At 51.9% G+C, this 18,826-nt stretch overlaps 1 protein-coding gene across 1 annotated transcript; it reads left to right on the top strand.

Annotated features, from left to right (window-relative positions):
• Positions 1 to 171: 171 nt before the first annotated feature.
• YTHDF2 (YTH N6-methyladenosine RNA binding protein 2) lies at positions 172 to 18,392 on the top strand. Its single transcript, XM_030504302.1, has 5 exons — positions 172 to 439; positions 614 to 638; positions 779 to 858; positions 5,599 to 7,176; positions 17,405 to 18,392. The coding sequence occupies exons 1-5, from the start codon at positions 413 to 415 to the stop codon at positions 17,426 to 17,428; spliced, it is 1,734 nt and encodes a 577-aa protein (XP_030360162.1). The 5' UTR covers positions 172 to 412; the 3' UTR covers positions 17,429 to 18,392.
• The last annotated feature ends 434 nt before the right edge of the window (positions 18,393 to 18,826 follow it).

Raw genomic sequence — 18,826 nt, 5'->3', positions numbered from 1 at the left:
GTTCCCTGCGAGTGCGGATGGGGCCTATAATATGGGGGTGGGACAGAGCAGGGCTTGGGGGGTGCCTCGGGCAATGGGGGTGCCTGGCCCTTTAAGAGCGACCTCACGCCCCCCCTCCGCGCCCAGCCGAGAGGGGGCGCTGATCACTTAGGTCCTCCGGCGTCCCGGCATGCAGCGCGCGGCTCCCCCCCCTCCCGCCATTGTGCCGGGGAGCGCGTGCGGCGGCGGCGGGCTCGGGGCCATAGACACGGCGGGGCTAGAGGAGACGAGAGAGGGGCGGGCGGCGGCCTAGAGCGTCGCACCCGCCGCGGAGTACACCGCAAGTCCGCCAAGGCAGCCTCAAGCAGCTCCCTCGGTTCCGCGCCCGGACAAAGCCGCCGCCGCTGCCGCCGCCCCGCCCCGCCGCGGAGCCATGTCGGCCAGCAGCCTCCTGGAGCAGGTAAGAGCCGCGCCGCGCCGGGCCCGGCCCGCCGGGCGAGCCCGCGGCTTTGCGGCCTAGCGCAGGGCCGCGGCCTTTCCCCACCCCCCAACCCCGTCCCTCAGGGCCGCGGCTCCATTGTGCTGCGGCCGGGCCCGGCCCCGACACTCACCGCTCTCTGTTCTCTCCTTGCAGAGACCCAAGGGCCAAGGCAGCAAAGGTGAGAGCATGGGGGAGCCCCGGGGCTGGGGGGGGGTCGTTGAGCGGTGCCGGTGCGGTGTGTCCCGGGTGCGCTGTGTCTGTGAGTGCTTTGGGGTCAGGGCACCGGTGCTCCCTTAACGCGCTGCGTCTCCTCCCCAGTGCAAAACGGAGCCGTGCACCAGAAGGATGGGTTAAATGATGATGACTTTGAGCCCTACCTGAGCCCCCAGGCGCGGCCGGTGAGTACGAGCCAGTCCCTGCACTGAGAGCCCGGCGGCTCCTCGTTTCCCCCATCCCCACGGGCTGCATGTGGTGTTTGGCAGCTTCCTGACCACGCTGTGCTGCTCTCTGCGGGTGTTTCCCCATGCAGAAAGCACCGAGTGCCACTCGGTGGTGGTGGGTGAGGGCTGAAGGGTTTAGCAGCGGTTTGAGGGTGCAGGCAGTGTTCAGCTCACCCCGTCGGTGTAACTGTCTTGAAGCTGCCCTTTCAGTTCTACTGGTGAGGCCTCGGTTCCTGGCTGCTTTCTGGTTGTTGCTCTTTCTGCTCTTTCAGTTTTACCTCGTTTCCTTGCTGCTTTCTGGCTCTTTGCACTGTGTGAGGAGATGCACAACCCCTGTTGTGGAATCACTTCATACGCTGCGCTTGTGCTCCAGGGGCTTTGGGAGGTTCAAGGTTCTTCTCTCTCCACATAAACTGCTAATGCCTTCTCTCATTTGTCACTAAAACCCCCACAGAGCACATATGGGATAAAGGCCTTTTTGAGGACTTCTAGTTAGAGCAGCTCCTGAAAGTCTCTTCCAGCACCTTTTCCTCTTTAACTTTCTACTTCAGATCAACTCTGCTGTTAACTGGGGTTTGTTTGTTTCTCTCAATGAGTGTAGGAGAGTGACACAGAGCAGATGGAGTTCAGCTGATGAGATGGGACAAGTGAGTGGTGGAGATAAACATCTGCAGTAGCACTGGAGCAGTTACTTCATTCTTTTTGGCTTCTCTTTCCTCTCCAGTTGTGATTAGTCAAAATCAGCTGTTCAACAAGGATTTTCCCTGGTTCGTGCTAAAGAAATGAACCTCAGTAGTCTTTAAGAACCTGTCAGTTATTCACAGTCTTCAGGATTCATTCAGATAACTTCCTGCATTCACCTCCCTCAATGGAAAAGCCTAAATTCCACCTGCATAAGGTGGGAGAGCGTGGTTACTTTCTCAAACCATCAATAAAAGCAGCTACTTCCCCAGTAGCTGTTATGGTGGAGTTTTTGCCATTCCAGCTTCCTTCTGCATGTGGAGATGTATTTCCTGCCAAGTGTAGTTTTACTTAAGGCTCCTAAAGAGAATGGAGGTGATTACAGTGTTAGAAACAACACGGCGTTTCGCCCTATTTTGCACGGATGATGAAGAACTTCTGAAGATTTAGTTTCTTTTTTACTTGTGTCACAGTGGTAAAAATATCGTTTGAAAATGAGGAGGTGACGGGAACACGACCCAGAGAGCTGCTGCTCTGGGAATACAGCAGGAGCGAAGTTAAACCATCGTGTGAACACTGAAAGGAGCTTTAGAGTGGCTTTATCGCAAGCTCTTCCCTGTGAGGGTGCTGAGGTGCTGGCACAGGGTGCCCAGAGAAGCTGTGGCTGCCCCATCCCTGGCAGTGTTCAAGGCCAGGTTGGACACAGGGGCTTGGAGCAACCTGCTCTAGTGGAAGGTGTCCCTGCCCGTGGCAGGGGTTGGAGCTGGATGAGCTTTAAGGTCCCTTCCACCCAAACCATTGTGGGATTCTCACCATGCTCTGTTGGCTCCCATCTGTCTTTTGACATTCAGGATAATAGCAGAACAAACCCCAGGGTCACTCTGGAGAGGGCTGTGGTTCTGCTGAGCCAGCAGCTAGGCTCCCGAATGCAGAGGTGTCGGAGCATTGCACCTCTTTTCCGGGAGATGGGAAAGGGAGTTACAGCTGGAGCTCTGAAAAAGGAGTTTCATGCAGCCCAGTGCCACAGAGTAACAGGAGCAGCTCCTGAAGCTGCTCTCACAGAAGCAAGAGGTAACCATGTTGGAAAGTTTCCTGCCTCTTCACTGAAGAGCTGCTGTCCCAGGTGACTGTTACCAGCGGGTCCTCCTGGGGAGTGAAGTTACTGTGTATTTGACAGCTCAGATACACAGTAAGTGCTTTATCAACAGTTGAAAAACCAAGCTCAGCAGCAACAGTAAGTCTGGTTCTGGGCTGAGGTGGAGAGGAACAGGGAATTTGGGGAAATAACTGTCTAAACTGTCTTAGTCATTGGAGAGGATGGTTTTGCATGCTGATCAGTGACTGTGTCAGTTGTGGAGTGCAGGGCAGCAGGGCGAGGTGGGGTGTCCCATGGCAGGGGGTAGCTCCACAAGTCAGGTAGTGAGCAGCAGGAGCCTGAGTTAAGATGAGTTAAGGAGATTTAAGTGACCTGGCATTGCTCAGCTGTTGGTTAACTTCACTGCTCCCTCCTTACCTGAGCCTCACTGGGGAGTTCTCTACAGGCAGTAGCTTCGTGAAGGCTGTGTTAAAATACCTCATGAAGTTAAACATGTCACCTCTAAATGTTTCCTTACCTGTTGTTACAAGGGGAGAGGGTTTAATCTGACAGTGATAAGATTTGAGGGAGAAGCCTGTGGAGAGGAAACAGCTACTCTGCCTGCTGGGCTTGGTTTTAGGTATGGGCCAACGTGTATATGGTCATTAAAGCTAATTTCCAGGGGAGTATATTGTTACTCTTCTAATTGAACCATAGAATCATGGAGTGGTTTGGGTTGGAAGGGACCTTAAAGCTCATCCAGCTCCAGCCCCCTGCCACAGGCAGGGACACCTTCCACTAGAGCAGGTTGCTCCAAGCTGGCCTTGAATTGAGGAGTCATCTTATGAAGAGACTTTGCTTGTTACACATGAGTCAGGGTCAGTAGTTGTGCTTTTGGACAGATTGAGCCCTAAAGATTGTTCATTAGTTTGGGTTTAACAGATATGAGAGCCTTGATTAGTAAAGCTGTGCTCTGGATCAGATGGAGTTTGCTATTAACTTGCTTTTGGGACCCCTTCTTTGGGAAAATGGAAAAAGTGGGGAGAGTGGCTATGGAATTTTGGTGTATTCATGTACCATAGAAAGCTTTTTGGTGTGTTTTATGGCAAAACCAACTTTGTCTCTGACCCCATGAAATAATTCCTATTCATTGCTGTGAAGTCAGGGCTGGGTCAGCCCCAAACCTGTTGCTTTCCCTTAATTTCCCTTTGCTCTTGTGAGACCCCACTTGCAGCACTGTGTGAGGTTCTGGTGTCCTCAACATCAGAAGGACATGGAGCTGTTGGAGCAAGTCCAGAGGAGGCCACGAGGATGCTGAGGGGCTGGAGCACCTCCCGTATGGAGACAGACTGAGAACATTGGGGCTGTTGAGCCTGGAGAAGAGAAGCCGCGTGGAGACCTCAGAGCAGCTTCCAGTGTCTGAAGGGGGCTACAAGGATGCTGGAGAGGGACTCTTCATGAGGGACTGTAGCGATCGGACAAGGGGTGATGAGTTCAAACTGAAACAGGGGAAGTTCAGGTTGGATATAAGGAAGACGTTCTTTACAGTGAGGGCGGTGAGGCTCTGGAATGGGTTGCCCAAGGAAGTTGTGAAGCTCCATCCCTGGCAGTGTTCAAGGCCAGGTTGGACAGAGCCTTGGGTGACATGGTCTAGTGCGAGGTGTCCCTGCCCATGGCAGGGGGTTGGAACTAGGTGATCTGAAGGTCCTTTCCATCCCAAACCGTTCTATGATTCTATGAATTTAATGGAAGGTGCAGTGGCAAAGCAGCTGTTTCTGGAGGATGCCAGAGCCCTCTTGAGATCTCCATAGATTTCAGGATGGCATCAAGTCCCTCGGGAGCTGTGCGTGCACGTGAAAGCATGATTCAAGGAGAACTGGAGCAGTGCCTGCTGCAAGCCAGGCTTTTAACTGGGAGCTGAACCTGCCTTTCATCTCCTCTGCACGGGGCTGGCTGTGAGCAGCTCCAGGTTCTGGGGTGGGAATGGCCGTTAATGTGGCTCTGAGTGCTCCCCGGAGGGGGCAGTGCTTTGAGTGCAGGATGACACATGGTGTTTCATGGAAGCAAATCTTGGTGATGGCTGAGAGTTCCCTAATTGTAAAATGGGGCATTTGGTTTCCTAACCTAAAGGCTATTTGGGTGTTAAAAGGGAGGCCAAGGCGTGGAGCAGCTCTTTTCCCCTCCCTCTCTGAATCTGAAGCCTGCTTGTGCTGCTGCTGTCACTGTGCTAGTAAAGGCTCCCAGTGAAACCCTGTTGGCTCCTCCCCATTTCCAGGTATTGGTGCCTGCAGCACTGGAGCAGTCTGTTGAAATCCTTGTTTGTTTGCAAGTTCTTGGAGTATTAGGAGCTCTGAAATTTTAAATTGTGGGGGTGAAGCTGTTTTCAGGGGTAACAGGTTTAAGGCAGGCAATTAGGGACAAGACTTGCTTTGGCAACGTGCTCCTACTGCATCTTTTTCCTCCATATGCCACTTGTGTCTGCATCCTTGTCCCAAACCTTCCTTCAAACAGCAGAATAAGGGCTGACAAGTACATTACACAGGCAAGAAAAGCCCTCATTGGTAGTAGCTGCAGGAAGTAGAAGATAGTATTTGGATGCTGGGTGAGATACTGGGTTTATAGCCTGAGCAAGAGCTCTGTGTCCATATCCCACATCGAATCATTTAGGTTGGAAAATACCTTTAAGATCATGGAGCCAGGAGCACAGTGCACTCCCGTCTCAGCACTGGAAAGCTTGCTGAGCCTTTGTGTTTAAGCTTTTTGGGTAATGAAACCGTTTGTGGAGCACTTCTAACACAGGAGGTGTTTCAAGGCCGGGCCCTAAGGTAGGCAGAGGTGGGGCACAGGAAGTCCAAGCTGGTTTTTATTCATGTTTATTCGACTCAATTCTAACCATTCAGTGCTTATTGTTTGATGTATTATTCTTTTTTTCTTCTTTCCAGAATAATGCATACACTGCAATGTCTGATTCCTACTTACCAAACTACTACAGTCCTTCCATCGGATTCTCCTACTCCTTAGGTGAAGCTGCCTGGTCTACGGGGGGTGACCCACCCATGCCCTACCTAACCTCTTACGGACAGCTGAGCAATGGGGAGCCTCACTTCCTCCCAGATGCAATGTTTGGGCAGCCAGGGGCTCTTGGCAGCACTCCATTTCTTGGGCAGCACGGCTTTAACTTCTTTCCAAGTGGGATTGACTTTTCGGCTTGGGGGAATAACAGTTCTCAGGGACAATCCACTCAAAGCTCTGGCTATAGCAGCAATTACGCCTATGCCCCGAGCTCGCTGGGGGGAGCCATGATTGACGGGCAGTCAGCTTTTGCTAATGAGACTCTGAACAAGGCTCCTGGCATGAACACCATCGACCAAGGGATGGCAGCTCTGAAGCTGGGCAGCACAGACGTTGCAAGCAGCGTCCCCAAAGTCGTGGGTTCTGCTGTCGGGAGCGGATCTATCACCAGTAATATCGTGGCATCCAACAGTTTGCCTCCGGCTACGATCGCTCCTCCAAAGCCAACCTCCTGGGCTGACATCGCCAGCAAACCAGCTAAGCAGCAGCCCAAGCTGAAGACCAAGAACGGCATCGCTGGTTCAAGCCTTCCACCGCCTCCAATAAAACATAACATGGATATTGGAACTTGGGATAACAAAGGCCCGGTGGCAAAAGCCCCGTCGCAGGCCTTAGTTCCCAATATGGCTCAGCAGCCAGCCCAGGTGTCCCCCCAGCCCGTGGGGCAGCAGATCACCCCCAGCCCACCAGTGGCACCGGCCTGCAGTGGGCAGCAGCCCCAGCCCCTGCCTGTGCCGCAGCCTCAGCTGCCGGTGCCGCCGCCGGCGGCTCAGCCCACCCGCTGGGTCGCCCCTCGGAACCGTGGCAGTGGCTTTGGTCAGAACGGGGTGGACGGTAACGGTGTGGGACAGTCTCAGGCCACTTCTGGTTCTGCTCCTTCTGAACCTCACCCGGTTTTGGAGAAGTTGAGGTCCATCAACAACTACAACCCCAAGGATTTTGACTGGAACCCAAAACACGGCCGGGTTTTCATCATTAAGAGTTACTCGGAGGACGATATCCACCGCTCCATTAAATACAACATCTGGTGCAGCACAGAGCACGGCAACAAGAGACTGGATGCTGCCTATCGCTCCATGAACGGGAAGGGCCCCGTTTACTTACTGTTCAGTGTCAACGGTAGTGGTCACTTCTGCGGAGTAGCAGAAATGAAATCTGCTGTGGACTACAACACGTGTGCGGGTGTGTGGTCCCAGGACAAGTGGAAGGGACGTTTTGATGTCAGGTGGATTTTTGTGAAGGACGTTCCCAACAGCCAACTGCGGCACATCCGCCTAGAGAACAACGAGAACAAACCAGTGACCAACTCCAGGGACACTCAGGAGGTGCCTCTGGAAAAGGCTAAGCAGGTGTTGAAAATCATTGCTACCTACAAGCACACCACCTCCATCTTCGATGACTTCTCACACTATGAGAAACGCCAGGAGGAGGAGGAAAATGTTAAAAAGGTAACTTGTGTGTGTGTCTCGGCCACGTCCTGCGGGGCGGGAGATGGAAGAGAGGCTGCCTTGTGCTCACCTAAATCAGGGTGTAAAGGCCCGGGCTTGTGAACAAGCTTGGTGGGCATCACTCTGCCTCTTGGCTAGCTGCATGCTCACACATGGAAGCTGCTACCCCAATTTTGGGGTGGGAATGGGTGCCAGGAGCCCGGCAGAGTGGTGTGAGGAGGCTTGCCCGGGCCCTGCCTGCAATCCACTGCCCTTTGGTTGGTCTGAATTTCCTGAGTGCTGGATTCTACACACACTGTATTTCTGTGCTGTTGTCAGCTCCTGGATGGGAACAGTTTGAAGTAGGAGATTGTGGGGGGAGCTTAGGGAGTTGTTAGGGAACAGCCGGAGCTTTGAAGAGCCGCTTAATCCAGCCCTACCCACCGTGCGGTCAGTGTGACAGATGCTTCCCACTGCTTGTAGAGCCTTCAGGAGCACAGTTCCTGTCCCTCCCCAGGCAATCTAGTCCTACGCTTAATTACCTTCCTGTTGGAAGGCTTTGTCTAATGCCCAAGCTACATCTCCCTCGCTGCAGCTCAGGTCTGTGACTGCTTCTCCTCTGGTGGATGCCGATGGGTCGTTCTGCTCCTCCTGGCAGAGCTTGGCTGGGTCTGAAGCTGGTGGGCTCTTGCCTGCCTGGGCCCTGCCTGCAGCAGCGCTGGTTTGCCCATCAGCTCCAAGCCTGCTGTCTTTGCTTCATCAACAGGAGGATTGACAATTCTGCCCAAAATTCAGTGATCAGTGGGCCTTGAATCTTACTGGTGTTAGTCCCTGCTGCTGAATCTCCCCATCATTGGGGTCTGGCTTGTATTTGATCAAAACAGGAATTACAAATGAGCATTAGTAATACCTAAAGGGGCTACAGGAAACCTGGAGAGGGGCTTTGGGCAAGGGCCTGTAGGGAATGGCCAAAGGGAATGGCTTTAACCTGCCAGAGGGGAGATTGAGATGAGCTCTGAGGCGGAAGCTCTTCCCTGTGAGGGTGCTGAGGCGCTGGCACAGCGTGCCCAGAGAAGCTGTGGCTGCCCCATCCCTGGCAGTGTTCAAGGCCAGGTTGGACACAGGGGCTTGGAGCAACCTGCTCTAATGGAAGGTGTCGCGGCCCGTGGCAGGGGGTTGGAAATGGATGAGCTTTAAGGTCCCTTCCAACCCAAACCATTCCATGACGAGCAGAGCTTTCTGCTGGTTTGCCAACTTTTTTGGCAATCTCTTTAGTTTCCACAATTCCACTCACCGGTTGAAGAACAGAATCAAGAGCTGCAGCTGCTCCCCACAACAGTGGGCACAGGTCTTGATTTCTTCTTCAGTATATTTTCACTTGCAGCATTGCCTGTCTGACCAGCATCACCCATACACTGAGGTGACCACATTTTGCCAGCAGTCGCCTGCCACTTCCAGCACTTGAAGCAAGGATGCAAGGGAGGAATGAATCCATTGCAGGGTTTGGAGGTGGCAACTTGCTTTTTGTGAGAACCTGAGTATTTTGCATGCCTTCCCATCCCTGAATTGTTCCCCTTGGTGTCCAGCCTGTCCCCAAGTGCTGATTTCTCTTTTGCTGAGGTTGTGAATGCCATCGGAGATCTAGTTCTGTGCAGGGCATCCTGGGGAGCAGGACTTCTCATACACTCCAGGTCTAATGTTAGGGAGTTTGCAGGCCTTGCACAGTGGGAGAATGGAAGGGAAAATATTGCTGGAGGGCGGGTGGAGGATGGATGCATGGATGCATGGATGGATGGCTGGATGGGAAGAGTTAAGACTGGGTACATGTGATCAGGTAGCGAGCAGAAGCAGCAGAGTGGGGAAGGCTGGGGGGAGAGTGGACAGACTGATGGTCTCTCTGCTGGAAGGCTGCTGCCTTTGCAAGTTGTGATGCCTGAACATCAGTTAGAGGTTAAAAACATGGCTTAGCAATTGCCTCAGCACTCCAAACCCTCTTTATCACCTTTCCCATTGCATTTTGAAGTCTCCTCCCTGGCTTGCTTCAAGTATCTCTTGGGGACATGTTAGCATCTTGGGGGCAGCAGCAGCAGCTGATGGGCATTCAGTGCACAGTGCCTGCTTTCTAAGTGATGTGGGTTGCAGTGTGGCACTGCCCTGCAGCAGCAGTGTTCTTTGAAAGGAAACTTAGTCATCTGTCTCTGCAATCCACAGGCAAGGAGGGAGCCTGGTACATACCCCCTTGGTGTGTGCTGCTGACCGTTTACTTTCTTGGTTGCGATATCTCCCTTGTAGGATCTCTGGTAATCTCCTGGCTTAAACCAATCCACCAGGAGACTGGAGTTGAGGCACTGGCATGGTCAAATGCTGCTCTGGCAGCAGCTCCCTGCCTGGGGCCTGTCGAGCTGCTCTTGTGTTAGGGAAATCCCAGTGCTTCCAGCTCTTTGTCTCTGCAGCCAGGCTTTGGTGACAGGGTGTTCATGTTCTGCATTCCTGCTCCTTGGAGCTGACATGGACAGTTCAGGGTGGAAAACCTGGAAAATCATGCCCTTGCTCATCCTGGCCTCAGATTTCTTGAGAGTGTTTTGCTTTGCTCTGCTTATCCAGTTCTTAAAAAGGGTGGATGTTCTCCTATCCCCAAATGCTGAAGCTGACTCCCAATATGATCCAACCTGGAGCAGGTTAAGACTTCTGGAAACCCATAACAGCCGCTTTCCTGGTGGAGCATGTCACCAACTGCCGCCCTCTAAGAATGGCTTGATCTTTGTTTAAGAAACCTAAAACAATCACCACTCACATTCCCAGCCCATAGTAATGCACTTGGATTTCTGGGAATGGTGCAATGACCTCAGTGTGAAGATCTCTGATCGGGATCTGCTTCCACATGCAAAATTCACAGCTTGTGTTTTGTGGAAAAGCAATACGTGTAAAATCGAAAGGAAGTTAATGGAGATTCGTTCTCCTCTGCTCTTGCCCAGGGTTGGGATACTTGTCTCCTTGCAGGTTCTAGGCATTTTAGGAAGCATATCCCATGAAAACCAACCCTGCTCTGTCCCTTCCAGGCTTGGAGCGCTGTGCTGTCAGGTTTGCTGTTGGTCCAAGACATTCCGCATTGGGACGTGAGGCAGGATGAGCTGTGCAGGATGGGGTGGGGGGTTGTGGGTGTTCTCATACTGGGGTATCCCAGGAAAGGTTTGATTCCCAGATTGGAGCTGCTGTTCCCAAACATGAGCTGCTTTGTGTCTTGGCTGCCACTGTCTGCTGCTCGAAGGGGAGTATTAACAGTGGCAAGTGTCACTGTCCCCCTGAGAAAAGAGGAGTTAAGGGCAAACTAAGTGGTGTTTTAGGAGCCTGTTTGGAAGTGTCAGACTATTACCCACTTGCTGTCAAAAATGAATGCTTTTGGATGTATTTTGCAAGGCTCTTTATCTTCCTCATTTGTAATCTCAGAGGGGAGGGGAGAGCATATTCCCTGCAGGATGGGCTGGCACTGTTCTCCTGCTGTTATGGTCATCCTGGCTGGTGCTGCCTTTGTTTTGGCTTTACCATATCCACCAGGCCAGTGTTTCTGACTGCAAGACTGGCTTCCTGGACATGGCATATCCAGGCAAAGCCAACTGTTTCCTGTGACAGCAAAGGAATGCTGCTTGCACTCCCAGCTCCTTTCATCCCGTGCTCCCAATCAAGGCTATTTACCTTTTCCTGCTCCACGTCTTGGCCATAGTGCAGTTTGATGGATGCACCAGGACAGGATTCCCGTGCTTCAAATACCCTCCACTGCTCAGCAGTGCACCCAGTTCCTTTCCATTTCTTTCCAGGCCGTTTAAACCCTGTACATCTGGGTCCATGCTCATGGATTTGCCCAGCAACAGAGGAAACAGAAACCAAACTGCTCCTTGGAGTTTGGTGCTGCCTGTTTGACAGAAGGAGTCCTTTGTGGTTATGATATTTTTAAGCCAGCCCTCCAAAGCCCTTAACAGCATTCTTGTGTATTTTTGGTTGTGTTCTAGCTTTGTTTAAAGGCAGGAGAATAGTTGAGGGGAAGGCTTAGATCTGGCTGGTGCTCTAATCTTGTTGTAAGACAGGGAACGTTGTTTCCTCATCCCTAAAACAGGAGCAGCTGGGAGCCATCTCACTGCAGCTAAAGGGGAAGTTGAGTGGTGGAAGAGCAAAGTCTAATGTTGAAAATAGACTTGTTGAAGCTGATTTAAGGAGCTGTCAAGATGCACTGTTTAAAACTGGGTTTGGAGGACTGGTAATGGGATTTGGGGTGGTTCTTCTCTGCTGGGCTAGATACAGTGAGGAGGTTTTGCACCTCTTACATGTATGGCCTCGAGCAGGGGAAGTTTATGTCACATCCTGGCCTTAGGAACTGATTCCTGACTCATTTGGTGTGGGCAACACTTGGAGTTCCCCCTAGCCAGGTTATCTTCACCTTGGCTGGGTGAGCTCAGCTCCAGCTGGGGAATACCCTGAGCTCATCCTTCTCCTAGATATGTTAATTGCCTTCATTCTGAACATACTGAGGGTGCTGAGGCGCTGGCACAGGGTGCCCAGAGAAGCTGTGGCTGCCCCATCCCTGGCAGTGTTCAAGGCCAGGTTGGACACAGGGGCTTGGAGCAACCTGCTCCAGTGGAAGGTGTCCCTGCCCGTGGCAGGGGTTGGAGCTGGATGAGCTTTAAGGTCCCTTCAACCCCAAACCAACTGGGATTCTATGACTTCAGATTAATGTCTCTCTTGAAGACATTGTTCTTCCTGGTTAAAATGGCCTGTGTGGAGGCTCTGCTCTGTGACAAGGCAGTGGGGAAGACATCAGCAGTGGTGGCTTCTTTGTCTTTTCTCTCCCCTGCAAGAGCTGGGAGTAACTTGCTGACACTGATGGTCACAGCTACTGCCCTGGGCTTGTGTTTCAGGTTAGTTTATGAACAGCTCCTCCCTCCAGAACAAGTCGTTTTCCTCCCAAGGGCACTATTTGCCAGGCATCATGTTCAGTGACAGCACCAGCGTGTGGTCCTCTGCAGCTCCCTGCGTTTCCTGGTGCACAAGTGCAGTGGGTCACAAGAAGTTGCTGAAAGCTGCTTAGAATCCCAGGAAAGCTGTTGAAGTCCGGTGGTAGGTGAGCCTTGCATCAATGCACTGCCTCAAGAATAGCTGAATGCACAATGTTCCTTCTTGTTCCTAATGAAAATGTAATTCTGCAGCAGTTTTTGGGCTGAAAGAAGATGCTTTCTTCTTCTCTGTCTCATCTGAAGTGTTATGTGACAGGTACTCATTTAACAAGCTGCTTGTTCTGTTCTCTGCAGGCATTTTCACTGCAGTTATTGGAGTCCCCTCGTTTTCCTGGTGGTGGTTGTACCATCTTCTGGCTTTTAGGTCCTGAACCAGTGCCTTAGTGGCACCAAGTGCTGGCCTCTTGCCACAGAGCAGTGCCACCCTGCTTGTACTGCTGCACAGTCACCCAGGGCAGGCTCTGCTCACAGGATTGGCCTTATCCAAGCTGGTGACTCAGGCAAATCCATCTCCTCTTGTCCTTTCAGTAGCTGGAATACTGGGGGGGGTGTGTGTGTTGTAGCATGAAGTATTTCTTCTGCCTTATTTGGGATTTAGGTAGGATCTTAGCCTCAAACGCAAGGACCACCGCAGTGGGTCAGCCCGTAAGTCAGTTCCAGTCCCTAGTGGGAGTGCAGCAGTCCCCATGGAATGCCACTGGGAGTCCTCCCAGGCTGCTCTGTGTGGCTCTTGGCATTGAATACTCCTGTCAGCTCTGAGTTTTTCCACTGTTCTATTCCCTGCATGAGTTTTGCCCTGTGGGACATGGCTCTCTCTATGGGAGGGTGATTATACATGTTTCTGGGAATGGAGCTGCTTTCTTCATGTGATCAAATGCTTGGCTCAGGGATGTGAGTTGATCCCTTTTGGGGTTCTGTGGATGTTTGGGTTTGATCCAATTGGTTTTGATCCTTAAAAGGTCTTTCCTGCTCTGACAAAGTCACTTTTATTTGTGTATCTATCTCCTGTCTTTGTTCTTGGGATTGAGCTCTGTTACGTGGCTGGGAGGTAGGATGGAGATGTCTGAGTATAAGCACACCACTCGATGATTTTCATCCCCTTTCCACGGCAAGACAGGCAGGGCTGGAGCTTTTCTCCCTTAACTCTGCTGGCTTTCGAAGGCTGACAACAGGAACACCTCAGGTTGGGGTTATAAATCTCGAGTGAGGACTTGAGGCTCTTTGTCATGAGCATAGAAAGGGATGCACCTCCATGGCTTGTGCTGTGTCTGGGCCTTGAGCTCATCCTGCTGGGCACAGCTGAGGCAATGGGCTGCCCTGACTCCTCATTTCTGAGGCCTTGGAGACACAGGCATGTGGAAATCTGCTTTGCTGCATTGCACCCCATGTGCGACAGGCAGTGGTGGTGGGAGGAGAACTGCAACGGCAAAACACCGTGTCGTGGGCAGGGCCGGGCTGTTGAGCAAGGGGTGTGATAAGCAAGAGTATGTGTGTGTGTGTGTCTTCAGGCCAGGGTTTGCTTGCTGGCTGTCTCAGCCCTTTGGGAAACAATGCTGGGAGCATAGACTGGGCTCCAGTGAAGTGGTTTCCTGCTGTTCCTTTGTGGGTGAGTGATGCCTTTTGCTTTGGGACCTTCTCACTTTGAAGCCGAGGCTGCTTCTTGGCCTGCTGCACTGTGCTCCAGGTCAGACAGGTCCAAATAAACCACGCTGATCTGCTGCACAGCTCTTGGTTCTTCTCCAGACCCTCCCTTTGATGATAACCTTCTATTTCCCCCTCTGGAGTGTGGCAATAAGATCCTTACCTTTGCCCGAGGAGTGTTGAGGTTGGATGTTGGTTGTTAACCAAGGTAAGAGCCTCTGAACAACCGCGCAGCTTTCTCGCCTCTTGTCATCATTTCTGGGTACAGCCTGATGGGCCTGTTGTTGTTGTTGGCTCCCCACAGTGTGAGTAGATAACTTAATCTCTCATCTGCCTTTTCCACCAGCTCCTTCAGTTGCTATGATCAGGACCTGGCATGTGACATTGCTGCAGCCCCCAGGGACTGAAGTGGCTTAAGCAGGATGATTCCAGAGGGCTCCCACTTACAAGAGAGCTCGTCTGAGCCTGGTGCCTCTAAACCCCAGCCCAGCAGCACGCTCACAGTGGTGTGTTGGTGTCAACACTTGATTTGAGCTATGGCATGTGTCCTTCTAGTCATCACCGTGTCACTTTGCACTTCAGCCAGCTCAGTGCCGTGGTGCTCCTGTCCTGCCAGTGCATGAGGTCTTTGATAGATGGAAACAGGCTTTTTCTTGCTCCTCCCACACGGATCAATAAGACATGGCTCAGCTCTAATGGAAATGAAGCCAAAGAGAAGAAAACACTTCCTGATGTAATCTCTTTGCTCTCTGGGGACTGTATGCCAGGGCAAAGCCCAGTGTGTGTGTGTGCAGATGCTGCTCTGCCCTCTCCTGGGCTGTCCTGTAGCTGTAGGTTACATCACTCCACAGCCCATGATTTCAGGGCAAGGGACATGTAGTGACAGGGCAAGGAGTAATGGCTTCAGGCTGAAAGAGAGTAGACTGAGATGAGCTCTGAGGCAGAAGCTCTTCCCTGTGAGGGTGCTGAGGCACTGGCACAGGGTGCCCAGAGAAGCTGTGGCTGCCCCATCCCTGGCAGTGTTCAAGGCCAGGTTGGACACAGGGGCTTGGAGCAACCTGCTCTAGTGGAAGGTGTCCCTGCCCGTGGCAGGGGGTTGGAGCTGGATGAGCTTTAAGGTCCCTTCAACCCAAACCAGGCTGGGGTTCTATGACCCAGAAAGGATGAATGTTTGCAACATCACTGACCTTTGCTATGTGTTCGTGTAGATCTCTTGGCTCCTTTTGCTATGATCTGGGTGCTCACTTCTTACTCCATAACACCCCAGGGACCAGGATGTGTTCATGGGATCTGTTGGGCTGGGGGAGATCAGACAGTGTGAAACTCCTTCAGGCCCTGGCTGCCATCCTTTCCATGGAGGAGACAGCAAGAGAGTGGTTGTGGATCTTCCAACAGCGGGTGAGGTTAGATGTGATGCTGCATTTTCCTGTGGCAAGCTCCTGAGGACGCTCTTTGCAGCCCTGATGGAAGGGAGCAATAGTTCTGTGGCAAGCTTGAACAGCAGGAGGTTCTAAACAGCAGACTGGGTTGAGAAAAACAGGGCTATAATCCACCCTGAAGTTAAGATGTTCACTGTGGTCCCCTCTCTAGCATGGGGCCACCTGCTCTAACCTCTTCTGAAGGTGGTGCCTCAGGAACAGCTTCACCTTCCCGGCGGGGAGAAGTGACTAATCAGGGTCCATGTGGTCAGCTAATGGGGTGATGTGCACAGCAGGGCCCTCAGCCACCGCCTGCAGCCAGCCCACGGCAGCAGGACATGGGCAGAAAGGGCTGATTGAACCTGGCAGTGGCTTATCCCATGTCTTCCTTAGGAAGACAGAGGCAGTTGTGGCTTCTCGCAGCAGGACTGTGTCACGTTGCCATCTGGCCATGTTGAACGTAAGGGGCTGAGCCAGGCAGCAGGGGAGGAGCAGGACTTGGCACCTTCCTTCTGGTTTGTGCCTTTCCCTGCAGCACTGGGTTTACTCCGTGGTCAAGACCAGCTTTGCTTCCACCTTTGAACTTGGATTTTGCTCTTGTGCTGTGGTGATTTTTTAGCACCTGCAGCAGATTTGGGCAGACTTAGTGGAGAAAGAGGAGAATAAAGTCGACTTATGTGGGGCACATATTCCTGGAGAGATGCGTGCTTTCATCTGTCCTTCTCCTCAGAAGCCGTCCATCTGTGCGCAGTATCACACAGGGCTCATGCAGAGGACTTGGAGCTGAAGCCTCCTTGGGTCACCATGTGCCTGGGGTATTGTTTCGAGCTGGATGCAAGGCATCTATTCTTAGAAACCTTCTTGGGATGGTTTCTAACAATAGACAACTCTCCATGCTGTTAGCCCAGGATGGAAGCTTCCTGGAGATGAGCTCTCCCTGCGTGCAGTGGTGGCAGAGGACACTGTTCCTTCGAGCAACCTGCATGCCTCTGGAAGGGAAGGTGTCTCTGCTCACGAGGTTAACGTGGGGCAGCTCTTCTGCTGCCCTGACATGGGGCAGCCTCCCAGGGAGGCATCCTGAGCTGAAACAACCACTCTGAGCTCTCTGTGTCCCTTCTGAGGGACAGAAGGGAGAACCCATGTCTCACTCTGCCAGCGGGCACCTCCTGTGGGTGTTGCTTTGCTGTGGAGGTGGGATGGACTTGGCATCTCTTGAGGCTGGGCTACGTGGTATCAGTTCATCTGGAAATGGCACTTTGAGTGTGGGCTGGGCAGCATCTCTTAACCCTCTGGGGTAATGCAGACACACTTCTGTGCAAAGCTTCTCTGTTAGACCGGAAGAGACCAGCACATAGTCCTTGGCACAGGAGAGGATGTTGTAGCCCTTTCTGCCTTGGGTGTATTTGGTGCTGTGCTGCCTCTTGGTGCAAATGTTCATCTGGACAACATGCTCCTTCAGTGCTGGAGGAGAGATGGGGATGACTACCAAGGGGGTGGAAGGGACCTTAAAGCTCATCCAGTCCCAACCCCTGCCACGGGCAGGGACACCTTCCACTAGAGCAGGTTGCTCCAAGCCCCTGTGTCCAACCTGGCCTTGATTGCAGCAATGACCTAAACTCACTGTTTTTTCACCAGTTCCTCCTTGGTTTGTTTTTCTTGGTTATTTTATTGTTTTTCCCTGCTCTTTCTGCTGTTAAACCTCCAGCTCGAAGCACATTAGTGATGCCTGTCCTGGGAAAAGTCCGTAACTCCTCTGCAGGACTCCATGAGCAAGGAGGGAGGATGGGGAGCAGAGCTATGGTATCAATACCCCTTGTAAAGGGGAAATGTGCTGGGCTGCTGGACCTTAGCAGTGGAACACATCATCGTGTCAGCCACACACAGCTCTAGTACCTCCTGTGCAAAGAAATATCCTCTTTCTCCAGGGAAGGATGTCCCATCCCTGGCAGTGTTCAAGGCCAGGCTGGACACAGGGGCTTGGAGCAACCTGCTCTAGTGGAAGGTGTCAGGGCTTTGCAACTGGATGAGCTTTATGGTCCCCTCCAACCCAAACCAGGCTGGGATTCTTGGACTTTGGTGGTGTGGGCCAGGCCTCCGCTGCAGATCCATGTGTCACAATGATGCTGTGAGCAAACAGGGAATTGAAACTGCTCTTGTCTAACGTGTTCCTCTTTCCTTTTGCAGGAACGCCAAGGCCGGGTCAAGTAAAGGGCCGTTGCCTCCCCCAGAGACTGCAGCAGAGATTGCATCCCAGCTACCTGTCAGAGAGAGAAAGAATGAGCAAAACAGAGCCCAGAGAGAATTAGGACTTTTTTGTTTTGTCTTAATTTCATTGACTTCAAAAAGACTCTTTCCAAACTTTCAGTTGAAAAGGAAAAAAAACAAAAAAAAAACCACAAAAAAAAAAAAAACACATTGGAATTTCACCAGACATAGGACTTAAAAAGAAAAAAAAACACAAAAAGGACAAAAAAAATCCCTTCTAGGTAGAGTAGAGGTAAAAACCTGTCCCTTTTCTTTTGGCTTTGGTTGTGATTTCCAAGCATCCGCTTTGGGTTTTGTCTTTTTACTATGTTGTTTTGGGGTTTTCAAGGCCAGAAGTGGCGTCTGCCTTTTGGTTTCCTCTCTCATTTTTAAGCCCCGACGCTTCCCTTCCACCCCCTTTGCGCCTCCTTCCCCTGGTTCTGACATTTGCACTTGGGACACCAGTTGGAACATCCACCGCTGCGAGTGGAATAACGTTTGTTCTTTCTTTTCCCCCCATCCCAACCCTGGCCTGGAAGAGGAGGAATCCAGCAAGGAAGTCGGGGGTTTGGCCTAAGAAGAATTGAAGAGCAATTGTCCACGAGGTTGTGTCTTAAAGGTGGTTCATTTTCTCCTTTGTTACTCAAAAGTCAAGTCTTCGGAGTCCTCAGCAATGTTCTGTTCTTGTGCATTATACAGATGAAGTCTGGATTACTTTGAGTTTTGGAAGCTGAGACCAGTGGTAAAAACTTGTTTTGGTTACAGGAAAATGAATTTTGGACACACACAAAAGCAGAAGAACTATTGTAAACTGTGTAGTGAAATCTGTTCCTTGAGTTTCTTGTTCAGCCGATGAGGAATGGGCATTGCCTTTCTTTTCACCATTAATCACTTCTCAATAATAAACGTGAGATCCTGTTGAGCATCACTGGTGTCTGCTGCTGCACCTTCCCTGTCCCCTCTGCAACATTCACTGTTAATTCCCTAAAGTTCCCACATCCTGGGGAAGTTGTGGATTAGAATCATGGGTTTGGGTTAGAAGGAACCTTAAAGCTCATCCAGCTCCAACCCCTGCCACGGGCAGGGACACCTTCCACTAGAGCAGGTTGCTCCAAGCCCCTGTGTCCAACCTGGCCTTGAACACTGCCAGGGATGGGGCAGCCACAGCTTCTCTGGGCACCCTGTGCCAGCGCCTCAGCACCCTCACGGGGAAGAGCTTCTGCCTCAGAGCTCATCTCAGTCTCCCCTCTGGCAGGTTAAAGCCATTCCCCTTGGCCTGTCCCTCCAGGCCCTTGTCCAAAGCCCCTCTCCAGGTTTCTTGTAGCCCCTTTAGGTATTGGATTATCTGGCTCCTTCCAAGTG

This window comes from Strigops habroptila, chromosome 12, assembly GCF_004027225.2.
Source record: "Strigops habroptila isolate Jane chromosome 12, bStrHab1.2.pri, whole genome shotgun sequence".
In the NCBI taxonomy this organism is placed as follows: Eukaryota; Metazoa; Chordata; class Aves; order Psittaciformes; family Psittacidae; genus Strigops; species Strigops habroptila.
This window is presented reverse-complemented; position numbering and strand designations above follow the sequence as displayed.